Here is a 27,000-nt window from a genome sequence, read left to right on the forward strand (position 1 = left end):
TGGTGTGAATCTTAACAGCAGTGTTTTATCTTTAAAAACACCTAAAATACAGATGTGGACTAGCCATGAGGGCAGAGGCATGGTCTGCTGTGAAGATGGTACACAGGCACACTCCACAGCAGTGTTAGGGATCATGGAATCACAGAATCATGGAATGGTTTAGGCTGGAAGGGACCTTCAAGACCAGCCAGTCCCACCCCCTGCCAGGGGCAGGGCCCCCTCCCCCCAGCCCAGGCTGCTCCCAGCCCCGTCCAGCCTGGCCTTGAGCCCTGCCAGGGATGGGGCACCCACAGCTGCTCTGGGCAGTCCGTGTGTTGCACAGTGTAGGTATGTTGGTCACAGTGGTCATGAGAGAAGGCGGCAGCAGAGCTGCCAGCAAGAGGCTGAGAGCTCTTTTTCCGCCTGTTGAGTTTGGGCTGGCAGTCGCCCTCCTACCCTCTGGGGAAAAACTGGAATAACGTTTTTTAAAAAGGTACCTCATTCTTTTTTCTGCCTTTGAAAATCTCCTTACAAGACACGTGTATTATTAGCTGATTGAAAGTACCAAGGCAGCTGCTCAGTTATTCTAAGTACAGGTAAAATGTGGGTGCAAATAAGTGAAGTCAGTACTAAAGAATTTATATTATATATATATATATATAATTTCACTATACTGAATAAATAATTGCAAGTGGCAAGTCCAGCTCATTTCTACAGCTGTCTCCTGCTCAGCTATCTGAGAGCTTGTTAGAATACAGGACTCTCTTAATAGAGAGGACTGTTCTTTTTGTTCAAATGCTGTTTCTGTATCAGTACGGGAGCCACTGCTGTCTTTGTGAATGACCACTTCGGCTGCTTGATGCTCATAGAGAGTTCTTTGTTCACAGCAAAGTGTTGCAGCCTGGAAGAACTCACTCGAATCTCAGGAAAAAAAGCATATAACAATCTGTAGGACTCTTGTTTGTTTGAGTACAACAGAAGGGATTGTGTACCAAATCAAAGTGAAAATCCTGAATTTATCCAACCATAACACTGAAACGTGGCAATTGCTCATTGCTGATCTCTTCGTAGTCCAGCCCGATGGAAATCCTTGTGGATACAGATTCAGAAGAGTCCACACTAAGAATGCATTTCCAAGTGAAAACTGTAATCTTGCAGAGATACAGGCGTGTCTCAGTGCTTAGACCCTGGGAACATTGGTCCACCAACATGAATCTCCACTCGGCGCATGATGTGAAAGGTCCTGCTGGAGTCCTTGCAGGATCCTGAGGTTGAGTTTGCAGTGCTCTTCAGATTAATCTGTATTTGCCAGCCCATCTGCAACATCCAGTTACTCTTTGCCGTCATAGTTATGATGAAAATTCATGATGATTTACTTGCTTAATCAAATACGTCTCCCCTTTTTGTCAGGTGCATTCTTCTGAGCTGGTAGTGTTACAGCAGACCCTTCCATTCCTTTTCAGTGAGTTTTGCACTCTGGAGTTCGATTTCATGATTGGTGCCTGACATGAGGTTTTCATCGCATTGACTGGGGTGTTCCCCTCCTCCTGGTTCTGTGTGATAACAAAGCGTCATCCTTGTTAGTATAATCTGCAATGAATACATGGCTGAAGGTCTCAAGTGGAGATCGAACACCTTTCAGAGCGTGCCTGCCCCGGGCCCTTTGTGAGGATAATTTCCCCATGCTGTCTGCCATTGACATCCGCGCATAGGATGTCTCCTGTTTGCTGACATGGAACAGGCTCCCCTCGCTCCCTCCCTTACACTTCCCTACACCTGCCTTTTTACTAACTGTCCATTTACTCTCCCTAACACTTCCTTCTCTTGGTGCCCTGCCCTCAGGGCCAAAGCCATTAACTGCCAAGGCCCCTCTCTGCTAAAACAACTACCCCGTTGTGTGGCGCTGGGTTTTTTTTTTAAGGGAAGCCCCTATGCACTTGCCCCTCACCCCACATCCCTGGCCTTTTGTGGCCCATTCAGTGACTCGCTTGACCCCTCCAGGACCTTATCGCCTTGTGGTCAGCATGTGTGTGCCCAGCAGACCGCGAGACGAAGTTGCTGCTCTGTTGTCCTTTTGGGCAGTTGTTGGTGACATTTCACAGTCTCCTGACCTGAGCTGACACCATAAATATTGGTGTTTATGGGAAGGAGTGGGTGGGAGCTCGCATCCACAGCATGCACCAGTTGCTACTGCAGGCGCGATCGATTCAGAGGGCTTTGTGTTTGGCTTGGAGGAAAGAAGGCAGCGTCTCCAGCTCGCTGACGGTGGAAGCCTCTTCGTTTCAGAGGGAGCTTTTGTTATGTCAGTATTTAAATCTGCCATATGAAATAGCCGGTGTTAAAAGGTTCAGCTTTCTGCAAGGTTAGCCTTACCACAGAGCTCAGCCACCTTCTAGCACCCTTCTAAGTCTGATTCTGCTCCAGAACCTGTCACTGAAATGCAGGTAGCCAGAGGAGCCCAGACAGGCGCTGATCCGTGGGGGACCGGGGCTGGAGGCCAGCATCTGGAAGCACACTGCATATATTCCAGCCCTCCATCCTCCTCTTAGCTCTGGACATTTACCAATAGTCAAACTGAACCTCCCGGATGGCTCATGTTGCTACCAACCCTCGTGGCCTGCAGCAAAGTTTCTGTAGGAGACTTGGGAGGGGGCTTGAGTTCAGGACTGGCTTAAATTCAAAGCCTGGTCCTTCTAGCCATGTGGATGCAGCAGTCTCAAGCCCGCAGCAGGTGGATTCAAGATGATGATGAAGGCAGCAAAGACACAACCAGCAGCACTTATGTTCCCATGCGCAGGGACCTGTCCATTCTCATGCTGTCAGTTGAGTTGTGATTCATTTTGTTTAATTTCTTGGGACATGCTTCTGTTACTGTTTTGGAGGGATTATATTTTTTTACTCCCATGTGACAAATACACAGCAGGGTTTTAGGTCCAAAGAATACCTGCAGGCTTTGGAATCAAGCAGCAGGTACCTGATATTACTTTATTGGGCTAATGTGGGGAGAAGAGTTTAGGTTTGAAATACATGGGGCTCAGAAGTGGGGCTGTGAAGAAGGGCAGGCCCTGGTCAGGGGAACTGAGCAATAGGAGGCTTGAAGAAGCTTAGAAACCAGAAGAGCCTGGAGAGATTCACCAGAAATTGTCTCTGTGCATCTCTGAGTGGCCCCACCTTTATTAAACCACATGCACAATCTGCTTGCCTTCGCTGTAAAGGCCCTTTGCAGCCTGTCCCAGCCCCGTGCATCATGCTGTGTTTTGCTATTGAGAGATCACACCGCTGACAGCCAGGACGCCAGCCACCACCACCTTGTGAACAGACTGTTGAACAAACGTCTTCACTTGGAAGGAGCTCACCTGGACGCCACAAAGACGCTGTTCTTTCTCCTGTAGTGCTCTCTCCAGTGCTCAGTTTTCTGCAGGAGACATTGCAAGTTGTTCGCTGATGCCTCTTCTGTTGCTCAACAGTGTTTCCTTGGCAGTGTGTGGTCCTCTGACTGTATCCAGCCACCGTCTCATGCTTTATGATCTTTGAGGAGTGGTATCTTTGCCCCTGACTAAAGTATTTAGGTCCAAAGATACTCTGTAATAGTTAGGAGGGACAAAGAGGAAGCTGAGGGGAGAGTTGTGTTTCCTCATCAGGGTGCCAGGGCACAGTAGAATCCATGAAATCGCTGAAGTTGGCAGGGACCACTGGAGACCATCTCGTCCAACCCCCTGCTCAAAGTAGGGTCACCTGGAGCAGGTTTCCAGGACTGTGGTTGGGGTTTGAATATCTCCATGGATGGAGATTCCACAACCTCTCTGGGCAGCCTCTTCCAGTGCTCAGTATCTGTTACAGTAAAGATTTTTCTTATGTTTTAAATTAAATTCCCTGTGTTTCAGCTTGCACCCGTTGCCTCCTGTCCTGTAACTGGGCGTCACTAGAAAGAGCCTGGCTCATCTTCTTCACCCCCTCCCATCATGTGTTTATACACTTGGATAAGATCCCTGTGAGCCTTCCCTTCTCCAGGCTAAAGAATCCCAGCTCTCTCAGCCTCTCCTTGTATGAGAGGCACCAGTCCCTTCATTGTTTTCTTGGCCCTTTGCTGGACCTACTCCAGTAAGTCCATGTCTTCCTTGACCTGGGGAGCGCAGAACTGCACACCAGATGTGTCTCACCAGTGCTGAGCAGAGAAGGATCCCCTCCTTCAACTTGCTGCAACACTCCTCCTAATGCAGGCCAGGACACCATTGGCCTTCTTTGTGGCAAGAGCACATTGTTGGGTCATGGTGGACTTGGTGCTCACCAGGATGTTCTCTGCCAAGCTGCTTTCCAGCTAGGTGGCCCCAGCCTGTGCTTCTTCCTCCCCAGGGGCAGGACTTTGCATTTGTTGGACTTGCTGAACTTCAAGAGGTTATTATCAACTCATGTCTCCAGCCCACCAAGGTCCCTCTGGATGGCAGCACAACCTTCTGGCCTATCAGCCATTCCTCCCAGTTCTGTATCTCCTACAAACTGGCTGAGGGTGGGCTCTGCCCATCATCAGGGTCATTAATGAAGCTGTTCAGCAGCTGTACCCGACAAGTGACAGGCCTACAGCTGCACTTTCTGCTGCTTCTCATGACCATTGAGCCAGTTTTCAATCCCACTTCATTGTCGACTGTGGGGATGTTATGGGAGATGATGCTGAAAGTCTTACTAAAGTCAAGATAAACAACATCCACTGCTTTCCTCTTCATAAATCCATGCTGGCTACTCGCAGTCACCTTCTTGTCCTTCATATGCTCACAGAATCACAGAATCAGCATGGCTGGGGTGGGAAGGCACCCCTGGAGACCACCCAGCCCACCCCCCTGCTGAAGCAGCTCTCCCAGAGCAGGTTGCACAGAGCCGCGTCCAGGCGGGTTTGAATGTCTCCAGAGCAGGAGACCCCACAGCCTCTCTGGGCAGCCTGTCCCGGTGTCCCGTCACCCTCAGGGGAACGATGTTCTTCCTCACATTCCGATGGAAGTTCCCGTCTTGCACTTTGTGCCCGTTGCCCCTTGTCCTGTCACTGGGCACCGCTGAAAAGAGCCTGGCCCCCTCCTCTTGGCACCCACCCTTGAGAGATTTGTGGGCGTTGGTGAGGTCCCCTCTCAGTCTTCTCCTGTCCAGGCTGAACAGCCCCAGCTCCCTCAGCCTTTCCTCATCAGGGAGATGCTCCAGCCCCTCATCATCTTTGTAGCTGCTGCTGGCTCCTCCCCAGTCATTCCCTGTCTCCCTTGAGCTGGGGAGCCCAGACTTGGACACAGCACTGCAGACATGGTCTCACCAGGGCAGAGTAGATGGGGAGGATCACCTCTGCTAGGAAGGGGTTTGAGGATGAGTTTCTCCATCACCTTCCCAGGAATCAAGGTGAGGCTGACCATTCTGGAGTTCTCCTGATGCTCCTTCTTGTCCTTCTTGAAGATAGCCGTGACATTGTCTTTCTTCCCACCCCCAGGGGCTTCTCCCCGTTACCATGATCCTCAAGTGCGGCCTCACAATGACATTTCTGAGGTCCTTTAGTGCTCGTGGATACTTGCTTAAATTTCCTTAACCTGATGTGGCTTTGAGCAACCTGGTCTAGTGGAAGATGTCCCTGCCCATGGCAGGGGGATTGGAACAAGATGATCTTGAAGGTGCCTTCCAACCCAAACCTTTCTGTGATTCTATTATTCTGTGATCCTCCTTGGCCAAAGGTCAGTCTTTCTTGCTCCAGACATTCCCAACGGAGCCCACACCCCTGCAAGCTGGGGAGCCCCATGGGCAGAGGAGATCCCGCATCCTCTCCTGTGCCCTGGGTGAGGCTCAGCAAGGCTGAGGCAGAGGGGGGACAGCCTGGGGAAACCTCATGGGCTTCAAACCTTGGGACAGCACTGCTGCTGAGGGATTTGCCCTGCAGGGGGGTATCCCTCCTCCTGGCACAGACACTGTTAACCTTTCGCAGCCTTGTGCTATGAAGAGTTGTCATGGCTGTGGTACCCTTCTAATAAATTAAATTCTAATAAATTAAAGCACAAAAGAAAATGCTGCAGAGAACCATCTTGTTCTTGGGCTAGAGCTTATGAAAAGCAAAATCAGAATATTGTGACTGCTTCCCCCCATACACACCCGAGAAACCTGGGCACAGAAAGAAGTGTAGAGGCAAGGTTTCCCTGGCACTTGACAGCTCAGCTGTCATTTTTCTTGGATGTTGAATTGCTTTTCCAAGGTGTTTTTTGTGCGTGTGTCCGTGTGGCGAGGGATTGGCTGAACCATCAGCTGCTGTTGTGTGAAAATGTACTACTTTGCTGATGCACGTAGGTAGGTGGTCTCTTCCATTTCATATCTTTGCTTAAAAGCAGAGCAGTTCCCGGACCTCCCCTCTCTATCCCCATCGCAGGGACAGGCACATCTCCTCCTGCCAAACCTGAGCAGCCTCATTATGTGTTTCATTCTCCCCAGCACTCTCCTAATCATTCAGCAGATGGACTTGATTACCTCAAAGGTCTTTTCCAAACTAAATAATGCTATGATTGACCACCTTGCTTTCTACTTCCCATCTTCAGAAAACCCCTTTGCTTCCAGCTCCTCCTAGAGCCAGTGTGTGGGCTGCCCAGGCTGCTCCTGCATGGGAAACGCCTGCTCCAAAACACCGTTTGCCTCCTTCTTCCTGCACGGGACCCTCAGTGTGACTCCAGAACTGGTCCTTTTTCTCATACCAGTGCTAACAGCCTCTTGGACTGGGATAGATGGTCTTGGGAGGTGCGAAGGGGCTAATTGAGCTCACCTAGCATGTAGCTGGGAGTGGAGCTCAGGTCTTGACTCCAGCCATGTCTCACTGGAGCAGCCTCACCGCCCTGCCACCTTGGGAGACTCAAGCACGTGTGCCTAGGTCTCGTGCTCAAGTCTGTCTTGTAAAACGTGAGTGATCAAGTCAGCTCAGTGCACATATCTCTAATTAAAAGTGAGAGAGAGAGAGGAAGGAAAGAACATACATTTATGAAAACATTTTAGCTGAAGCTGCAATAACCCAGACTTCTGAACTCAATTTGCCAGTAAATTTAGCACAGTACATTTGTTGGTAATGCTCCATGCTCCCCTATTTGGTACAGTATAATTGCAGATATTGTGAATAGGATGAATTATGGGTAAATGAATTACAGAGCCAGCATTACAAGGGATGCTCTTTTGACATCAGAAAGTGAAAGTGCTTGTGATACAAAGCACAAATAGAGGCTGGGCAGAGGATGGATTGAGAGCAGCCCTCAGGAGAAGGACTTGGGGGTGTTGCTGGATGACAATCTCAACATGACCCAGCAATGTGCTCTCACACCCCAGAAAGCCACCCGTGCCCTGGGCTGCATCCCCAGCAGCGTGGCCGGCAGGGCGAGGGAGGGGGCTCTGCCCCTCTGCTCCCCCCTGCTGAGACCCCCCCACAGTGCTGCGTCCAGCTCGGGGGTCCTCAGCATCAGAAGGACACGGCCCTGTTGGAGCGGGCCCGTCGGAGGCCACGGAGCTGGTCAGAGGGCTGGAGCCCCTCTGCTGTGGGGACAGGCTGGGAGAGCTGGGGCTGTGCAGCCTGGGGAGGAGAAGGCTCCGGGGAGACCTTAGAGCAGCTCCCAGTGCCTGGAGGGGCCGACAGGAAAGCTGGGGAGGGGCTTTGGGCAAGGGCAGGGAGCGGTGGGACAGGGGGGAATGGCTTGAAGCTGAGAGAGGGGAGATTTAGGTTGGACGTGAGGAAGAAACCCTTCCCCGTGAGGGCGGCGAGGCGCTGGCCCAGGCTGCCCAGAGCAGCTGTGGGTGCCCCATCCCTGGCAGGGCTCAAGGCCAGGCTGGACGGGGCTGGGAGCAGCCTGGGCTGGGGGGAGGGGGCCCTGCCCCTGGCGGGGGGTGGGACTGGCTGGTCTTGAAGGTCCCTTCCAACCCGAACCATTCCATGATTCTCAGGAAAAATCAGGTTGTAAGTATACCTGGCTTTCTTGTGTTTGAATTCTGTATAATGTGTCTTGGAGTGTTTTCAGTTGCATCCCAGATGGCAAGGGCTCCGTTCTCACAGGGAGAGAGGGTGAAGGACATCACTGGACAACTGTGTCTCCCAGATCACCAGGAGCCAGCAAGTGGTGACAAAGAGGAGATACCTTGGGCCTGATCACATCCTGAGAAGGTGATGTCGTTTCACTGCACTCAGTGGAGTTAGCAGTGTAAGCAAGAGCAAAATTGGGAAAACTACAGGAGGAACTGAGGAAGTCAAGGTGCCGTAGGCCTGCTAGGTTGATGGTCTTGGAACAGGATGTCTTTTCTAATGGATGGTTCCCCAGAAATTTTCAGCCGTGGTTGAGGTGCCACTGTACAGTGAGTTTAAACCTACTCACTTTTTTTGCCTTCCTTCATTCTCTGTTGAGCCCTGGAGATCTATCAGGTTGAAAAGCACTGCCCCGGGGCACAAGACAGTAGATGGTACGTTTGAAAAGTTCCCACATGAGCCAGTTCCTTTCAAAAATCACTTCATTTATTCTAGAGCTACTTTGGCAGCTTTCCCTGCCTCACCCTTGGATCTCTGCTGGCTTTTCCTCAGTGCTTTGTCATCAGCCAGGGCTTTGGAAGGACCAGCAGCGCAGGTATGGCAGTGCCAGCTGATGGGACAGAGCAGCACAGGAGCCAGGAGTCCCTTTGGACCCTGGCACCCGCTATAAATGCACAGCATGTCTGCAGGGCGCTGGGAGAACGTGTCTGTTTGTCTTGAAAGCCAGTGTTGTTGCAGCTCAGTTTGGGGAAATGAAAACCACAGGCTGCTCTGTCCTCACTGGTGTTTTTTTTGCCTGACATTAGCTAGAGTTAGGAACTGTTTGTCTTCTGAAGAACAAGGCTGTAACTCAGTCCTCGTGAGCAAAACCAGGCCAGTGTGAAATAATAACTCCACTGTCCGGAATCCTGCAGGCGTGCATGTAAGTGCTTATGCCAGGAGAACATCCCTGCTCCCGCAGAGCCGTGTGCTGGCAGATCCCTCATTGCTCTGGCCACAGTGCCGGAGGGAGCATGGCTGAGTCCTCCCCTGAGCTTCTGCCAGCGCCTCAGAGGACACAGAGCCCTTTCGTACCCCTGAAGCACCAGTGGGGTGTCAGGGTCAGTGTTTTTGGGGAAGTCACAGGTGTGGTAGCTGCCCCCAGGTGCTCTGTCCTGGAGGTTTGCTCCAGGTCTGGCACCTCCTATAACACATCTATCCCAGGCCAGCTGCGGTGCAAGAGTGCCTGAAATCCTCTCTCCCTCTCCATGCTCATATTTACAAGGGAATGTGATAAATTCAGTATTGATTCCTTCTGTTGCACTGTAAATTTTGCAAAAGATGATTAAATAGTGCAATAGAGTCTGCAAGCACCATGGCTCAATATGTTCTGGGCCAGCGTATCGACCCCCTCCATCCGACAGCAGCAAGTTCTACTCCCATCCGCGCCAGACCAGTAATTAAAATCCTGTGAGACTGGGATTTAGAAACCAATCATATCACAGCACTGAAGTGTCTAACATCCCACCGTGGCGAGAGCAATAAGCGTATAAGTGCAAGCACATTTATGTCTGTGTCGGAGTGCTTAAGAATAGTTTCCCCATAGGGCAGGGGAGCAAATAGATCCCTCTCTTAAGTGTTTCTGGGTACAAAACTCTACAGTGACATAATGTTTGTCATTAATTTAATAGCTCTGCACACGTGTAGATATATAGAGAGATGATTCTTTAGCTTCCCTTCTCATACTGTTACGTTACAAACAAGAATAAGGCAGATTGTGTTCATGCCCAGGCATCAAGTAGGCATAAAACAACTTGCATTACAATAAAGCAAGACTGAAAGGAGCAGGTAGGTCAACTTATTTTAAAAGATGTGGCAAAGAAAAAAGGCTTTTCTGAGCCCAAAATACAGATTCCAGATTGCCCAAGCCTTTCCATGCTCTGGGCCTTCCTGTGTATTGCTGGAGAAGATTCTATTTGAAAGCAGTATGAATTTAACCACCTGTGCAGGTTGAAAGCAGTTTGAGGTTAAGACTTCACTAATACTCATAACATCATGAAGGAAGCTTTTTTTTCCCTCAGATAATGTTGAGTCTTGTGCAGGGAGTGCAAGAACCTGCAAACCTGGCTCCCCTTCTTCATCCTTGTCGTGAGGTCTGCATCCAAGCGGTACATGCGGTGCTGTGTGTCAGGCACAGAGGACCAGCAGCTACCATGGTGGTCCACAGAGCTGCAGGAGGGAGGCTGCCGTGCCATGCCATGCCGTGCTGCACTGGGGTGCACCAGTAGCAGTAGCCTTGCTCAAAGAAGCAAAGAAGCACTGCTGGAGGGCATGCCCCTCCACTGGAGCTCTCAGAAGGCAAATCCAAAATAACGTATTCATCTTTAACACATTAATTCACATTTTCTCTTTCTTCTGTTGCAGCCTTCCCATTTGGCACACGTGTGGACTGTTTTATGCATTCAAAGGGAAATGCAGTCCTCTACTGTTACTTTTCTGGAGGAGAGGTTCTAGTAGGGATTCTACCTGCGCACTGGGCATACCTCTGCACAGCTCTTTATTTTCCAGAGTTCCACTGGGGTCACTGAAAGCAAATTTGGTCATTTTGTTGTCTTTTGTAATTTTATACTGAGGTGAAAAATCTATGGGCAAGAGTCTACCCATAAAGAAGAGCAACAGCCTGTGGCCCAGCGCTGAACGGCATAAGAGAGATGAGTAACTGAAGGGCTTGTTCTGAGTTTAAAAGTGTTCTGCAGTTCCTTCCTTGTGGTGTGTAATGCTGCATTTTGTGGCGCTGAGAACAACAAATCACCATCGGGACATGACATGTCTGAATAAATAAGTGCTGGGCTGAGTTTCAGGAGATCTGGCATGCTTCTCGGCCCTGCCAGTGGCTCGCTGTTCTAGATGTTCCTCTCTTTCTTCCATCCTTTATCGTGCTCATCTGCAGAGCAAGCTCCTCCAGGCACATCACTTACTGCTGGTGCCTAACGATGTGGTGATGCGGGACTTGGCACGGCTGGGAGCACAGCGCATCCGACCACATCCCTGCACCTCTTCTGAGAGCAGCCAGGAACAGGGCATAGGAGGAAAACTTGGACAAATGTCTGGTGCTTTCTTCTTTCTGAACTAATTCCTGCTTTGATTCAGTATGAAGTTAATGTGTTCATAGAACTGTTCGTGGCAGCTCGGACACCTTGTGCTCACTTCCCCAGTGAAGGGTGGCTCAGTGCCTGTCACTGCTTGTATGTAATTCAGACTGATTTTTCCATGTGTGCATGGGTTTACGTTTATTATCCGAGTTGGGTTTTGCTTGCCAGCTCATCACTCTTAAATGGCTTTGAATAAATCAGTATTGGTAGTCATCTTTTTCATGTCAGTATTGGCTCTCACTCCAGTCACTCACAGATGGTCTGACCACACAGGCGTCAGCAGAAATCCCTTGGACAACTTTCTTCCCCTGTGGACACTGACCTTTTAAGTTTTGCTCTCCTTTAAATCCTTTGTTTTCAGTGCTTAACTCATTATTTATCCATGTGGAGCCTTTTTCTTGTAACAGCTTGCTTCTTAGGTGAGGAACTCCAAGGTTCTTGGACATCAAAGGTGCATCTGCACAGAGCAGATCCAGTTGCCACCTGACCAGTGATGGCAGGCACGGCCCCCCAGCTCAGGAAGGCAAGGCTTTCTACCAAAAAAATTGTGCTGACTTTTCCTCTTATGTGTTTTCCCCACGCGTCTGCTGCTGTGTTTCCATGTGTAAGTGTTTTTCACAGATTGGTGTCACATTGGCTGCCTTCCGCTGTTGTCCCGTAGTGGATGTGACAAGCTGTGATTCGTTAGCGCTGGTGGATAATTTGGTATTTGAGCTCCTTCTGAACTCCTCAGTGAAGAGTCTCTGTGCCTGGCAATTTCTTAACAGTAATGTTTTAAAACTGTTTCTGTTGATGCTTCAACTGGAGGCAGTTCCTGCGGCGTGTCCCACGTTGGTGCGGGAGGTTTGCTGTGTAAGGGCGGGTGCAGAGCACAGTTAGCCATTCCTCGCATCAGCTTGAGCCCTCCTGCTTCGTCTTGATCACCGATGGAAACACGCCTCCTCAGGCTGACTTCCAGCTTCTGATATGGCCAAAAAGAGGTTCTAGTTCTCATTCCTGAAGCAAGGGCTTATTTTAAATTGTTTTTGAGCTGTGCTTTTTACATTTAACTTGACAGAGCAAATGCTCTGCTCTGTTTTCCTCATCTGGATGCAGCTTCCCAGCTTTGAAGGATGGGGGGTGGTTTATTCTTAAGATCCTAACTTTCCTCATTATAAAGACTTTTTAATAAGTAGCATGAGCTTCTTTAGTTTTTAACATCCATGTTTCTGAAAATTAGCTGCTGCTGGGCTGCTGTTTTATCTCTAGCAAGGTTTGTGCCGTTCTCTTTTGGAACCAAGCTCGATTCTCTGTTGGATTTTGCTTGTAATTAAGTTAAGCAGGAGTGTGGTGCTTAGGAGCTGAGATTTTGGAGAAAGTATTTTCCTCTGTCCAGGACTGAAGGCTCGCTCCTTGTCTTGTGAGCTTCCTGACTACTTGCTTCAGGAAGCAGCCCTTAGTCTCTGGTTCTTAGCAATTTATCAATTTGTTAGTAGCGTGCTTTTTACCCTTGCAGTCCCTGTGTTTTTTTTTAGTGTGTTATGATGTCCTTCATCTCTCAGAGGTGTGATCCAAGTGCTGCATTTTCCCTACTCAGGACATTCCATTCTTTACAAATTCTGTGTTACTGGATTGTACAATCAACTTCCTTACCTTCTTTTCGGTTCCTGTCTTTAATACACAACGTTACTGCTCCACTAGTGGGACTTGCTCCTTCACTGCAATAGAGTTTATATGCTGGCGTTTAGGCATCCCGCTGATACTTTCCTACCTGCTGATATCAGTCTCCTCTCGTGCCTCCGCTCCAGCTTGCACATCCTAGTTCTAGACTTTGCCACTACCATCTGTCAGGAGGATGCACAGATTTGTTCCCAGGCTGGTTCACAAGGTTTGCAAGCACTGGTTAAGCTGCACCTCCACGAGGATCTCTCCTTGCTGCTTCTTACCTGCCCTTGATCAGCATCTGATCTTCATCTCAGGAGCTCTGGATGTTTCTGGTTTAGAGGATCTCTCCTTTCCATGTAGATTCTTTCTACTCCAGAACATCTAGGTTTTAATTAAGTCTGAACCCTTCCTTCCTACATCACTTTTTCAACTGAGTAATTGTGGCACCATATCTCTGCTCAGTCATCTGTGTGTTAAAATTTATTAAAAACCATGCACAGTCATAGTAATGAGTAGGTGAATACACTGAGAACAAATCCTCAAGAGATGGTTGATTTGCCAGCCTGGTGAGATGGGACAAAATGTATTTTTAATGCCATCAGATGCAACGTTCTGCAGGTTAGGAGAGGAGAGCAGAGTGGTATCAGGCTAAAAGGAAGTTCTTTCGTTCGGGTTCTCATTAAAGTGATGCTTCATTTGGTGGCAGAAGGAAAGGATTCAAGGAACTGTGTAGAAGTAAGTGTTGAAAAACAGTGTGATCTCACCAGATTCAGGCACAACAGTACACTTGAGAATCATTTTCTAAATCTTTTTTGCACCTTGTGGTTAGTGTTTATGGTACCATTGCTTTGTACAGTACTACCATTTTTAATGAGGATATTAGAAATCACTAACGAGTGATTCTCGTTGTTCAGTGTGGCATCTCTGCAGTTACCTTCTCGGCTACATTTGTAGCTCCCTCAAAGAGGGACTACACTTGTGAGGGTGTGGACTTGTGTGAGGGTATGGGGGAAGTCAGAGGCTGGGAGCCTGCAGCTGCTGGCTGTGGTGGGGGCTGACCCACAGCCTCAGCTTCAAGCCCACATCACGGGCCAAGATGGCACAGCCAGGTGTGGCCCAGAAGAACTGTAGAATCACAGAATGGTTTGGGCTGGAAGGGACCTTCAAGACCAGCCAGTCCCACCCCCTGCCAGGGGCAGGGCCCCCTCCCCCCAGCCCAGGCTGCTCCCAGCCCCGTCCAGCCTGGCCTTGAGCCCTGCCAGGGATGGGGCACCCACAGCTGCTCTGGGCAGCCTGGGCCAGCGCCTCGCCGCCCTCACGGGGAAGGGTTTCTTCCTCACGTCCAACCTAAATCTCCCCTCTCTCAGCTTCAAGCCATTCCCCCCTGTCCCATCACTACAGGCCATATTAGAAAGTCTGTCCCCATCTTTCTTATAAGCCCCCTTTAGGAATTAGTAGATCTTCGAGCCATATGTTGCCCTGAAGTATGCTGAGCGTTTACTCCCACGGAGAATAACGCTTTCACTGGAGGCACCAAAGGTGGAATTAGCCTCAGTGTATCAGTACACCGAGATGGTTTGATCTCCTATACTCTCATAACCAGGGTGGTTAGCAAATGCCACCAAGTAAAAGAGCAGTAGGGCTGGATGCTAAATCATCAGGGGTGTTGTCCTCAAGTGTGCCGGCGGCTTTTACTTCCACCCGGTACCTTTGAAAATGTTGCTCTTGGTCTTCCCTTGATGAGATGTGAGGATATTCCCTGGGGAGCTTATGTTCTCATGGAAATTCAATCACTTGGGAAGGTACGTCGGATATAGTAGCAGGGGCAGGTCTTTGGCAAGAGCTAAAGGTCATTGGCCAGCAAGTGGAGCAGTACCCTTTAATGTGTCACTTCTATTTATTGAAATAAATAAATTAAGGCAGGAAGAAGGTGGTAAGATCACAGGCTGGGGTGGCTACTTCCATATGAAAGTTGTGTGTTAAAAGCTGCTTGTGAAATATGTGTCTTATTGATTTAAAAACAGGTTTACGTTACTGGAAAAAAGGGGTGATCATGCTAATTCAATCACAGAAGACTCAGGAGGACAAAAGTCTTTTTATATTACTTTAACTAGCCATGTGGAGCAATAATAATGTCATTCCTTGTCAAAGCTGATGGCTGATGACACCATGTAATCCCCAGCAGGTAGTTTGAGCTGCTTCCTCTTGGTGAATCCCAGACTATGGTGGTGTTTGAACAGGGCCATGGAGAGGTGTAACTGTGGTGGCAAATTGCATTTAGCATGCTGGAGCTGCGTCTTTCGTCCCAGTGCTGGTCTGCTGCTCAGAGCCTCCCTGGTTCAGGGTGGTCGCCGCTCTGTGTGCCCATCTCCAGCATCCTCAGCAGCATACCCACCGTGGGCTTGGGGATTTCCAGGCTCTTCTTTCTGGGATTTAGTTTCCTTCTTTAGAAAAATTACGTTTGGGTTTTTTTTCCCCCATGGGAAACTGTGGATTGAGTCCTGTGATCTGCTGCAGAAAGAGGGGTCGTCCCCAAATCCCCACAGCATGCTAGAGCACAGAATGGGCAAGCGGGACTGTGATGGATCCAAGGCAGTGGCTTTGGCAGGAGGGGTGCTCACTTAGCCTGCTGAAAGCGCTTGGGGTGCTCCTTGGTGCAGGGCAGGGTGACGAACCCTGCGTGATGCTGTGGAGAGCAGGGATAGGTGCCCAGGATGTCCGCGATCGGAGCGCTGTCCGTCCCCCTTGCTGTGCCGAGGACAGGCTGGGCCCTGCTGCCAGCACCCATCCCTGCCCGTGCCTGAGTGCGCTTGGACCCTTCTGGGGGCAGAGGCTCGAAGCTGGGGCTGAGCCTGGATTTGTGTTGTGGCCAGGGAGCAGCTTTGGTCCTGTGGAGGGCTCAGTCCGTGCTGACGTGTCAGCGTAGGCTCTGCAGCCCTGCCAGCACTGCAGGCAAGGGTGGGCTAGGCATACTTCTTGCTGGGAAGGGTCTGATGGGGACCTGAATGACTGGAGGGACCTCGAGGAACCCTTGCTGAAATGACTGCGTGATGACTAGACAGCTGCTGTAAAGAGATGTTTGCAAAATCAGTGCCTGGTCCACAACCTTATATCTGAAGGTAGCAGCTCTGCTTGTGGGAGACTGGAGATGGCTTTATGCTGAGGAGAGCAGCTTCCCATGACTTTCCTGACTGAAGCTGTGCTGTCTTCTGCACCGGAGGCTCTCCCCAGCGCTTGGTTGCCACCAATATCATTTCTTTGGGACAGAAATGATGGAAGACAACCAAATGTTGAGCATTTTAGCATCTTGTCTACCATACTGCCACCAGTTCTGCCTGGCTCTTTTGCAGATAGGACCTTTGGAGTGGCACCAGGACATGGACTCTCATGCTAGTGCATAGCAGCTGTGTCCCCTGTCCCCAGAGCAGCCCCTGGTGAGTGGGCTGCAGAAGAAAGGCTCGGGATCCAAACACTCAGCTGGAGGTTACCTCTGAGGATACCCAAGAGCAGCAGGAGCTTTCACAGCATCTGGTTGTGCTATGAAATGAGGCCCTCACACTTACTCCTTTCCTTGTCTCAGTGCCCAGGGCTTTCCCAAGCCTTTTTGTATCCAGTCTTTGGAGAAACATAGCTCTTGGGGTGTCCATATGGGTCAACGATGCCACTGTGAGCCCTGTTCTGTCTGTCTGAGGTGTGAGGCTTGTTCTTGCTTCAGCAGGCACATACGTGGCTACATGCCCCGAGCCAGATTTCCACTCCTCTGCAGGACAGACTGCAGCGGAGGATGGAGAACAAGCACCGAGCTGTGGCAGGGTCCCAGGGCTGCTCAGCATTTCTGGGATGCTCCTCCAAGTCCTGTGCGAGCCCCTGTCATTGCCTCCTCTGGTCTGCCATTGCCCCCTCCTCCTGCCATCCCCATGTCCTCTCTGACAGCAGCGGAGGACCCAGGTACCAGCACCCACCACGTCGTGAGCGCTATTGACAGTTATCCAGAATCTGAAGGAATTCAAGAGAAATTGTTAAGAGGATGGAGTTAATAAAATTTGAAAAATTGAGGCCTGTCACTCTACTAAACTTTTTTCGATACCGCTGACAGAAACATATTTCCCCAATGAGTGACCTTATGCAGCTGCTCCAGCAGCGCGACACTGCACGAATGCTGGGAGTCAACCAGCGTGCTATTTATCAAATATTATAAGCCGGGGCCTCCTAATATGAGCAGGGAGGTGTGGGAGGAGGCGACGGACTTGCACAGCCTGAGGTGTTGCCCAGGTGTCGATCTCCAGCTACAGACAGCTAGTGGGAGGTGACAAATTGCCTTCTATTAAGTCTCCAAAGGTTGGCGTCCCCTCTGCCGCCGCTCCAGCCAGCTGCCGCGGTGGGAGAGGGCAGGGGAGGAGGTGGGGATGGGGAAAGGGGTCAGGCCAGGGCGCTGACAAACCGGTCGCCACTTTTACCTTCTATTAGCGAGCAAAGTGACACCGTTATTTATTGCGGTGTAATATTTTATTGCTGCCGGTACTCGAGGTTGGAATCGACCAGTTGTAGGAGTCGGGTTCTATCAATTATTGCAGCAATTAGTCAAGTCGTCAAAGCCATTAACAGGGGGATTAGGCCAATATTGGATAGCCATTATTGATAGATCCAGGGGAAGGGCAAAGCCAAACAAACCCTCAACCTTCATCTGAAATGAGAGCAGGCCTCGCCTCGAGGATGCCATCGTTTGGAGAAGCCAGAAAACTTCCTCCCTCCTCACTGCGCAGACCTGGGGTGGGTTTCAGCAGCAGGGGCCGGGGGGGGGGGGGGGGGGGGGGCGTGGGAGCACTGTCTCTTTAAAAGATATTGAGTGGCCAACCTGGACAGTATATAATCTCACCTGTCTCGATCATATTCTTTATTTGCAATGACAAGGTTTGCAATAGAAATTACTCTGTGTCGAATGTTTATGGAGCACATTTTTCATTCTGTAAGCAAATATAGATCCCCGATGCCAATGCTTAGAAATGGCTAATCTCCCCGGCTCCTGCTTGCAGAGAGCCCTCTCACTTCTTTCATATATTATGATTGCTGCTCGCTTTTATTGAGCACTCCTGGTGCTCTGTGCTCTCCTGCGTTGCAGAAGCAGAAGCTGCAGCCTGGTTGGCGCGTGCCAGCATACCTGCTTGCCTCCCCTGTTCCCAGAGGGATGGAAGATGTTTGCCGAGCTCCTTGCAGAGCGGGGATGCTCTAGCAGTGCCCAGGCTCCCGTGTTTCACAGTCATGCACAGGCACTGTCACCTGCCCTTCCCAGCAGCTTGTCACCACCATTTACAGGCGAATGAGCAGAGTGACGGGCTTTCCCCTCGCCAGGCTGCTTCTCAAGGCTCGATAACTGCTGGAGCCTCGAAACCGGTGGGATGGTCAGCTCAAGCACCAGCTTGAGGGGTTTGAGGCTGATTTGAAAGTTCATCCTCGTAACCCTTGGTGTCTGGCTGGTAACAGCAAGATGCTGTGGAGTCACTGAGTGCACCAACATTAATGCTGGGTCTCTCTGCCTTAGAGATCTCTCCGTAGCTGCCGAGAGTCAGAGATTAGTCCTGAGACCTTGCTTGCATCACTGGCTATTCCCCAGTACCCCTCTCTCCTGATGTCAGACTGCCTGGTTCAGGATTCCCTCTGTATACTTCTTATCACTGCAACTGGGACCACTTTGACTATGCATGTTCTTCCGCAATCCAGCATGTCTGGGATGGGGAAGGAGGATGAGGAGCTCTCTCCCTGTGAGTTTGTTTGTGTGAGGGTGCCCATCTGATTCACTCCAGTTCAGTCTTTGGGGTTTGTTGACTATTTTTATTAAATTAAATTCTAAAGAAGAGTGTGATTTTCCCCCAGAAGCCGCTCCTGTGGCTGAGGGGGGCAGCTGTTCGGTAGGCCACAGCCATCTCCAGCTCCAGCTTGGAGTAACAGAGGAAGGGTAGTGTGTCCAATTGAAGCCGTAATGGTCCCCTGTGGCTCCCACAGGATCAGGCACGAGTGCTTTTGTGAAGCTGTATTTCCTTCTGGTGACCATGTGCTCTCATCCCCCGCAGCAGCTCTTCCCTGCCAAGCCAATTGTTAGCAGCGACAATTCCTTTTCTTGTTCCCTGGACACCCGTGCATGTAACTGCTGGTTGTACATTGTCCCTTTCTGATCCAGATACCCCTTGGAGCAAAGGTTAGGAGGGGACACGGCTAGGACAGGAGGCACAAGATGTGCTTCCTGCTCGTTCTGCCCCAAGACTGAACTCTGATTGCCTGATCTTATTAATTTCTTCCTGCCATCAGGTGCCAACCCCCTGCAGAAGAACGAGATGGGACATACACCCCTGGATTATGCCCGTGAAGGGGAGGTCATGAACCTGCTAAAAGCATCAGAGACGAAGGTGAGCCTGAGATTCAGGTAGCTTTCTGTTTCCTTTCCCCCTACAAGAACAGTTTTATTGAAGAAGACCTGGTGCAAGCGATGGAGGAGCACCTTAGCACACCTCCATCTCCACACTTTTTCAAAAGAGGTCTGTACAAATCAAAGACATGACGCATAAGGAATAAAACCCCTGCTTCTGAAGTATTTTAGCCGTGTCCATGGCTGAGTGCCCTCCTCTCCCATCTTAACATTTCTTCCTCAACAGTGACCTGCACAGGACCAGTAATACTGTTCTGTAACCCCACATCAGGGAGTTGTTTTTACGGTATTTTCTGGAATTCCTGGTAAAAGAACCAGGTCTGAGAAGTCCTGAGAGTCCAGTTGTGGGCCTGGGATCCATGCACTCACGAGCACCAGTCTAAGGCAGAAGATGCCCGTTTCTGCTCTTCGGTTGTGAAACACCCATCTCATCCTTTTGGTCTCCCTTGAGTGGGCTTGGAGCACACCCTGTCCCATTCGTGTGTCGCTGCTATAAGGTATTTTAAAGAGGGAAAAGAACTGCATCTGCCATAGTGCCTCCACTAAAACCCACAGGAGAAAGCAGATTTACAGAGCAGCAGGTTATTAGACAACAAGGGATCTGCAGCCTGATGTCAAGGATTTAAAATTCCTGGGTATGAGGCCTTATTCAAGTAGGAGCAACTAATTATCAATCAGTAGGAGAGGTTGTCACAGCGGTGATGAGTGATGCCTCTTGAGCATCATCTCTCCAAGAATCTCAGGTCAGCCAGGGCAGGAAAGTCCCCTGCTGCCCGGTGAGGGGTAGCACCAGTGCCACCAGAATGCCAATGCGGAAACCAAGGCACAAGGAGGCCAGGTTTGCTCATGGTTGCAGACTTGCCTTCTGACATTGTGCACTTCAGAGTTTCGTCTACAGGTTTGGAACTGGGAATCTGGAATTTGAACTTGCATGGTGGCAACCTGACATTAAGAACTTGCCCACAAGTAGGTGAAAGTAATTAAAACTGCGTCAATGACTGCACTTAGTAGATACTACCATGAATTCAGCCTGCCAGGCAGTCAAAACTGCTGTACTGTCTGTGCTCACCGAGGAAAATCATTGCTCAAGGAGGAGTTCAAACCCTGTTCCCAAATGTTAAACCCCTGTCCTAATCAGGGAGACAGTGGTCTTTCCTCTTGGGCTGTTCCTCCTCCATCACAGCAAAGTGGACCCTGACCGTGGCACTCCTCTGCAGAGTGACGGCTTCTTGCATTAGCCAGAAGCACTGGACAGCTTGGACAGCTCTCCAAGCAAGTTTTGAGGAAGGAAAGTGTAGAATAAAATAGTTGAAATCTTTACGAGAAGGAGTGTGGGGGGGAATTATCTGCCGGGTAAATGGTCTCTGGAGCCCAGCATTGGCAAGAAAACCTGCCCCTAACAGTTTGAAAAGCTGCGTTGGTTTTTATGGTTAACTAATAGATGGAGGAGAGAAAGGAAATATATCTATAGAGATGTTCCTGATGAAAATGATTGTACTTGTATATAAAACATAAGGCAGTCAAGCCAGCTTGTGATGAATATTCAGCTGGGGGGGATATGGTGCTCCCGGGGTTGCATCCACCCCAGTATCTGCATTCCACCGAGAGTCTTTGAGAATTTATTGCTCATTTTAATCACTGCTAGAGAATGAATTGGCAGAACTATTACTGGATGGGCACATCCCATAGATTTTATTTACATATCCTTGTGACAGAATAACAGGGAGTTTTCATATGTATTTTTAATTTATTTTGATTTTCTTTATTCTTTTTTTGAAAAAAAAAAAAATCTGTGCGTGCTTTCCCTGTGCTAGACCACACTTGCCTGGTGTTTAGGACTCTTGAGCTTGTTCACATTGCTAAACGGTCTGGTGAAATTTAAATAAGCTGTCATGGATTGAGGGCTAAAAGGAAGGGAGTAGCCCTTGAAACTAGCATCTTCTGTATCGAACTGGAAGGGAAGCAGCTCCAGGATTGATCTCAGCTCTTACAAGTCTTTCTTTGCCATTCAACTCCTCTTTCCCCCGATGTACTGGGCCCGGTCAGATCCGTGTAGTGGCCTCTCCAGTCTCCGTCAGTGGCTGCCAAAGGATTTTTAAGGAGCATTTCAGCCAGGACAAGCACACAGTTGCCCTTTCCCCTGACTCCCTTCTGGCAAGCAGTGGTGTGAGGAGCCCCTGACCTGAAGCTCGTGCCCACTTCACCCTACTGAATCGCCTTTGCTGGACCTTTTAAAGAAAACAAACATCCAGCCGTGGCTCAAGCACAGCCTATTTTTTCCATCCAGAATGTCCTCAAGTTGTTGGTGTAAGCATATTTTCTGAGAAAAATGTCTCTTTTGGTTGTTTGCAGCAATTCTGTGTGTTAAGCGCAGGCAGCCCTATACGCAGAGTTCGGGGCAGCGCAGCCTTGCAGTGGAAGCTGGTTTCATGCTTTCTGTAAACTCCCAAAAATTACTTCAGATGGCGTTTGCCCTTCCCATGGGAGAACCACTCTCCAGATCTCCAGAGGCTCTCATAGCTTAGTTCATCTGCAGCTGACCAGAAGTTTATCATCCTGCTTTCCTTTATTCTTTTAAATTCCTTTTCCTGTGAGGCGGAAGACGCTGTCCCCTCCACGTCTGCAGGTTGTACGCAGAGGTTTGGTGCTGCGGGTGCTGTGCTTGTGAACCTCTTTCCTCTGAATATTCTCCTGTCAATGCAGTCATGCTTGGGAGGGATGCCGCGCTGGGTAACGAATAACGAGAGCTGACGAACACGATTGCTGTGACCATCTTCGAGATAGGCAGCCAGCTGTTATTATCTCCAGGTGAGGTCTGCCAAAGCACAGGTAGAGAGAATCTCTTATTCAAAAAGAACATCTCTCACGCTTTTGGCATCGCATCGGGTTAACCTCTTAACCCAGATGAGCACAGGAGTTCAGTTGCCTTTGATGCCAGAGCAGAGTACCGGATCTCCTTGCATTTCTTTCTAAGCACATAACACCACTGTGGTCCGCTAATCTGCTTAGGTGCCAGTGATGTGCCGTACAAGTTTCATCGGGAGAACTGAAGATCAGTTGTCAGAGGGTGAGGACACGGTCCCCACTGGCCGTTTCACACCACAGAACAGGAAAGAGCATTCTTGTCTCCTGCTGCTGGTTTCCTCGCCACCAACGTTGAGGGCTGAAGTCAGATGCACTCTTTGTAGCTGCCTCTTCTGGCAGAAATGTCTGGCAGGGGCAAGAACCTGGGCCAGATGTGCTGCTCCAGCTGCCCCTGGTGTCAGGATAGCAGCGAGGAGGTGGGAGAATCTGGATGTGTACCTGTGAAGGAGGATGGAGGCGGGGGAATGGAAGAGAAAGGAGTGGAAGGTTGCATCTTGTGTAAAGCTGAAGATTAGTGGGGCTTTTTGTCACAGGTTGTATCCCAGTCTGATGTAAAATGGGGTTTTCTCAGTGGATTTTTTCTCATTCTGGTGTCCCCTGCTCAAGGTGGTGGTGGCTGGGGATGCGCGGGGCCAGCAGCGTGACCTGACTGCAAGATGCCTGGTGGCACGGCTGCTCTGCTGAGGAGATGGCTTCTGGGAGGGAGGTCTCTCCAGAGCAGATCTGGAGCAGAAAACGAAGTGGGACAGCCTGGGAAAAGCACCATACCCAGTACAGTTTTTTACCCATGAAAGCGACTGTCTTCCTACCCAGGGATTTCTACAGTGCTGGTTTTCCAAGGAGGGAGGGAGAGGGCATTGCAGAAGAGGGGCATCCCCTCCTGCCCTTCACGCATGTCTTCCCACCTTGCTGTAAACCCACGTGAATCGTTCAGTATCCTGACCATGAGGATCATGCTCTCTGCACCTTGAGAAAGTCAGAAAAGGAGAGAGGAAGAAAAGATTTATTGAGTTATATAGAAAGACACAGATATATGGCAAGAGCAGCGCTTGGAGCCTCATGGCATACATGGAGCCCGGGGGGGGATCACCGCAGACGCGCCGGTGTCTGTCCCACAGTGCAATTCTGCTGGGATCCGCGGGGAAGTTATTGCTCCGTATGAGGCATCAGGGCTGTTGGCATCTCTCCATTACATGCGAGACTGATAGCACCAGCCAAAATTGGATTGTTTGCTATTTATTTTTTTTAAAACTTCTGTCAGAGTCACTGCTAGCCCAGGAAACACTGGCAGCCTGGCTGGGGGGTTTTATCCACTCGGGCTCTGGCAGCAGGATCCTGCTGCAGCTTCTGCAACCACTTTCTGTTTTGTTAGAGGTGTTTCCCCTTCAGGAAGGTGGGTTAAATGTTGGGACCAGTTATGTGGGACCACTCTGCAGACCCTGTGGGCAATTTATGCTCTGTCCTTAGCTAGGGCTGGCTTTCTGGGATGGTTGTTTCACTGGTGAGATGGCCAACCTCTGCTTGTGGTGGGGAATGGTGCTCAGCAGAAAGTTTTGCAGTGTTCTCTAAAGATGAGCAGGGGCTGGATTTGTCCTCTCCTCTCGAAGCTCACTGCACTATAACACCTAGTCCCACTTTGAGATTCTGCCTGTATCCCATCCCCGAGCATCTCGGAGATGTGCTTGTGTCAGATGCCTCTGTGAACTGCCCTGTGCACTATCTCAGCCTTCAGCTCCAGGAAGCATTCCGGGTGGAAGCAATGCAGAAGTAACTGGCTCTCAAAAGTCCAGCTTCCTTGTGAGCTGGAGGTGAAGGCAAGCAAATGTCCCCAGTAAAGAGCTTTTTCCAGTGCTGTCCTGCATGGTGCTGTGGGTTCATCTGCAAAGCAGTGGTGTCTGGCTTCCCCAGCATACACAGCAGCACACAGCGATGCTCTTCCATCCCTGTGGGTGGAACTCTTTAAACAGGAGATGCATGGGGGGTGGGAAAACAAGTATCAGTAGAATAGTCAAGGCTTGGTTTTACAAAATAAGCAGGCTCATAACAGGTTAAGAGCTCATGAGGAAATTTGAGCAGTGTCAGTGTTCCCTCTGTGGCACCCTTACAGAAGCGGTGCCGTGTCTGGGTTTCCCATCAGATGCAAAGCCAGTTCCTGAGTGCTGCCCACAGTGCAGCACCTTGCCCACTTCTCTCCCTTCCTGCTTACCTCAGCCTCCAGCTCTGGAAGATCCAGAAATTTCCTCTTGCTTGGGCTGGTGCTTCCAGACAGAGCTGCACCTGCCTGGTGCCAGGGAGCGGTGCTCTGTCTGCATGTCAGAGGGATGCCCGTGCAGGGCTTTGCAGTGCTGGCAGGGGGAAAACTCTTGTGTACCTACCCGATGCTCATGTTGTTGTTCCAAAAAGCATCTGGTCCCAACGTTTTCTTCCCTCTCACAGTTTCAGGAGGAGCAGCGCAGGAGAGAGGTGGAGGAACGCCGGAGGTTTCCGCTGGAGCAGCGGCTAAAAGAGCACATCATAGGTCAGGAGAGCGCGATAGCAACGGTGGGAGCAGGTAGGACCCTTCACATGCCACCAGCTCTGCCCTTCCGTACCTTCTGCTCCACATGGAAAACAAGCCATTCCCTCAAGCCCTGATCTGAGGCTGCCTTGGAGCAGGTCACTGAAGTCAGTGGGGGACTCGGGGTGAGGTCCAGCTGGCATTTCTTGGCTGTGAGAAAGAACACTTGCTCTTCATCCCCAGAGGAGCTGTTTCACATACAGCAGCAGAGAGGACCCTCAGATGCTTTCCTCCCAGACACCAGAGTGAGGTGCCTACAAGCACTTTCCTTTGGGATGATCTCTCCTCAGGCTACGTGTCGTGGCTTGAAGCTCAAAGCTGGTCACTGAGATGCCCACCGCCCACTTTTGAGCACACGGGCAGCTCTCAGCTAAACACAGTGGCTGATCATGATGACACTTGAACATCGAGTTATCTTTTTACAGGATCGTTTGGCTTAAGAATATCACTCATTAATAATTCACGAGCAGTTTCGTACAAATTCATGTGCAGAAGCCCCTCACACATGGGCTGTGTTGTGAAATTGCTTGGAGGGGGGAATTACAGGTCTAATGTCTTTGGGGAATTTTCCTGTATCCCTCACAGATTTGGGGCTTCATTCCACATGAAATATGAGCATGTACTTCAGCCGCACTTTCCTGGCCATGTGTACTACGTTAGATCAAAGGCCAGTGTCCTGTGACTGGTACCAGAGCACAGGGAGCTGTGGCAAGTGGAATACAGAGTGGTGTTTCCCCACTCTGCTCTCTCAGTGTCCATCGTTGTCCGAACTCCTGGTTTGCAAGCCAGGAGTACCCTGAGCCGGAAGTTACATCTTTGTGTGTAGCAGTTCTCAAGAGATTTTTCTTCCATGGATTTGTCCAAGTTTCCCTTGGATGGCCTGTAAACGTCTGGCCTCTGTAGCATCCTTTGGCAGGTCGTTGCATAGCTAGTGAAGGAATACACCCTTTTGTACATTTTAAATCTGCCTCCTGATAGTTCTGCCTTGTGGCCTCTAGTTCTTGGGTCAAACAAAGTGTTTTGCTGCTGAGGAAACAGTTGCTCAGCCAAAGCAGCTGCAGTTTATGGCACAGAGCTCTTCTTGCCTCACAGACTGATTTCAGTTGAAGTTCGGAGCCTGGCCCCACTTTGGTCAGGGATTACGATCCTGAGCTCTCAGTTTTGGTGGGGGTTAGTCATAAGATAGCCAGGCTTTGGGGAGGATGGGGTGGATGACAGCTAACGGAAGGGTTATTTGCCTCCTGAGCTCTTTCCCTCCCCACCTTTCTGGAGGTGCCGCAAGTGAATACTGAAGATAACACTAAATAAACCCTTTTGTCAGCAGCGTGTCCCTGTGGCGATCCTGGCTGTATCCGTGAGCCCTTACAGATCCATGGGGGCACCATCTTCTCCTGCTGTATCCACTGTGGATAGAGGAATGCCATATGAGGCACCTCCTTAAGAGACTGTGCTTTAAAGCACGTTGCCTTTACTAGTCTGCTGGTGGTGTTTTCTGCCTGAAAAGCCGCAGTCGCTGTCTGTGCTATAGATGTGGTGAAACACATGGTGGCTGGTGCCTGTGAGTCCATTGCAAATTGTGCAAGCCTGGAGTGTTTCATTCACTAGTGTTTCCTTGTCTGGGTCTGCTGAAAGCCCTTGGCCTTCATTGCCAAATTAGGGTGCTGGTGCCTTTTTCTGCAGCTGTTTTTCCTGCACTTCAAATTTTTTCACTGTTTTAAAAAAGACCCAAAAACACAGGGAATAAATGAGGAGCCTGGCCTCTTGTGGCTGTGACGGAACCGTACAAGCGTGCAGAGAGGTTTGGAGGAAAAGGCAATGTTTTTTGTCAGACCAGAGGATGGAGTTGGGGGAAAAAAACAGACCAGCTTTTAGGCACACAGGCCCAGACAGAAACCACGAATTTCAGATGAGCGCAGACAGTTGCTCCGAGCGTAACTTCGTTATGTTAATCAATTAGGCACTTTGAGACGAAAGGGTGTTGGGCATCTGTGGAGCAGAGGAGGACAATGTCTGACTGTATCGGTTAGCCTAGTAAATGCTATTATCTCTGGCTGAAAACCTCGCTTTGCTTATACTGCCCCTGCAAAGTGTGAGCCTGGGGTGTCAGCCTGGCCGTGCAGAGCCTGGAGCTGCAGCCCTGCGAGCTCCAGCCACCCGCTTTCCCTCCCGAGGAGCACTGCGCCTGGTCTCATGCTGGAGGCACTGGCCAGGCTCTGTCCATTGCATGTGATGGAGCACCCAGCCCCAGCCAGAGCATCCACAGGGAAAGGAGAAGAGGGGTCCCGGTGGTTTGTGCAAGGTGGTTTTCCTTGGTGGCACAAGCTTGGGGCAGCCTCTCAAAACTCGGGAGCACTGAAAGACTGTAAGGACATCAAGGCTTCGGCAAGACTTGGTT

At 50.1% G+C, this 27,000-nt stretch overlaps 1 protein-coding gene across 1 annotated transcript in view; it reads left to right on the forward strand.

Moving 5' to 3' along the window:
• Positions 1–27,000, forward strand: part of CLPB (ClpB family mitochondrial disaggregase) — a 92,549-nt gene that overhangs the window by 40,221 nt on the left and 25,328 nt on the right. Inside the window, exons 6-7 of the mRNA XM_080375443.1 lie at positions 19,066–19,163; positions 24,485–24,599. Of these exons, the coding sequence (XP_080231569.1) occupies positions 19,066–19,163; positions 24,485–24,599 (213 nt within the window). The remainder of the gene's footprint in view (positions 1–19,065; positions 19,164–24,484; positions 24,600–27,000) is intronic.

Source organism: Falco punctatus, assembly GCF_963210335.1.
Source record: "Falco punctatus genome assembly, chromosome: 2".
NCBI classification, from domain to species: Eukaryota; Metazoa; Chordata; class Aves; order Falconiformes; family Falconidae; genus Falco; species Falco punctatus.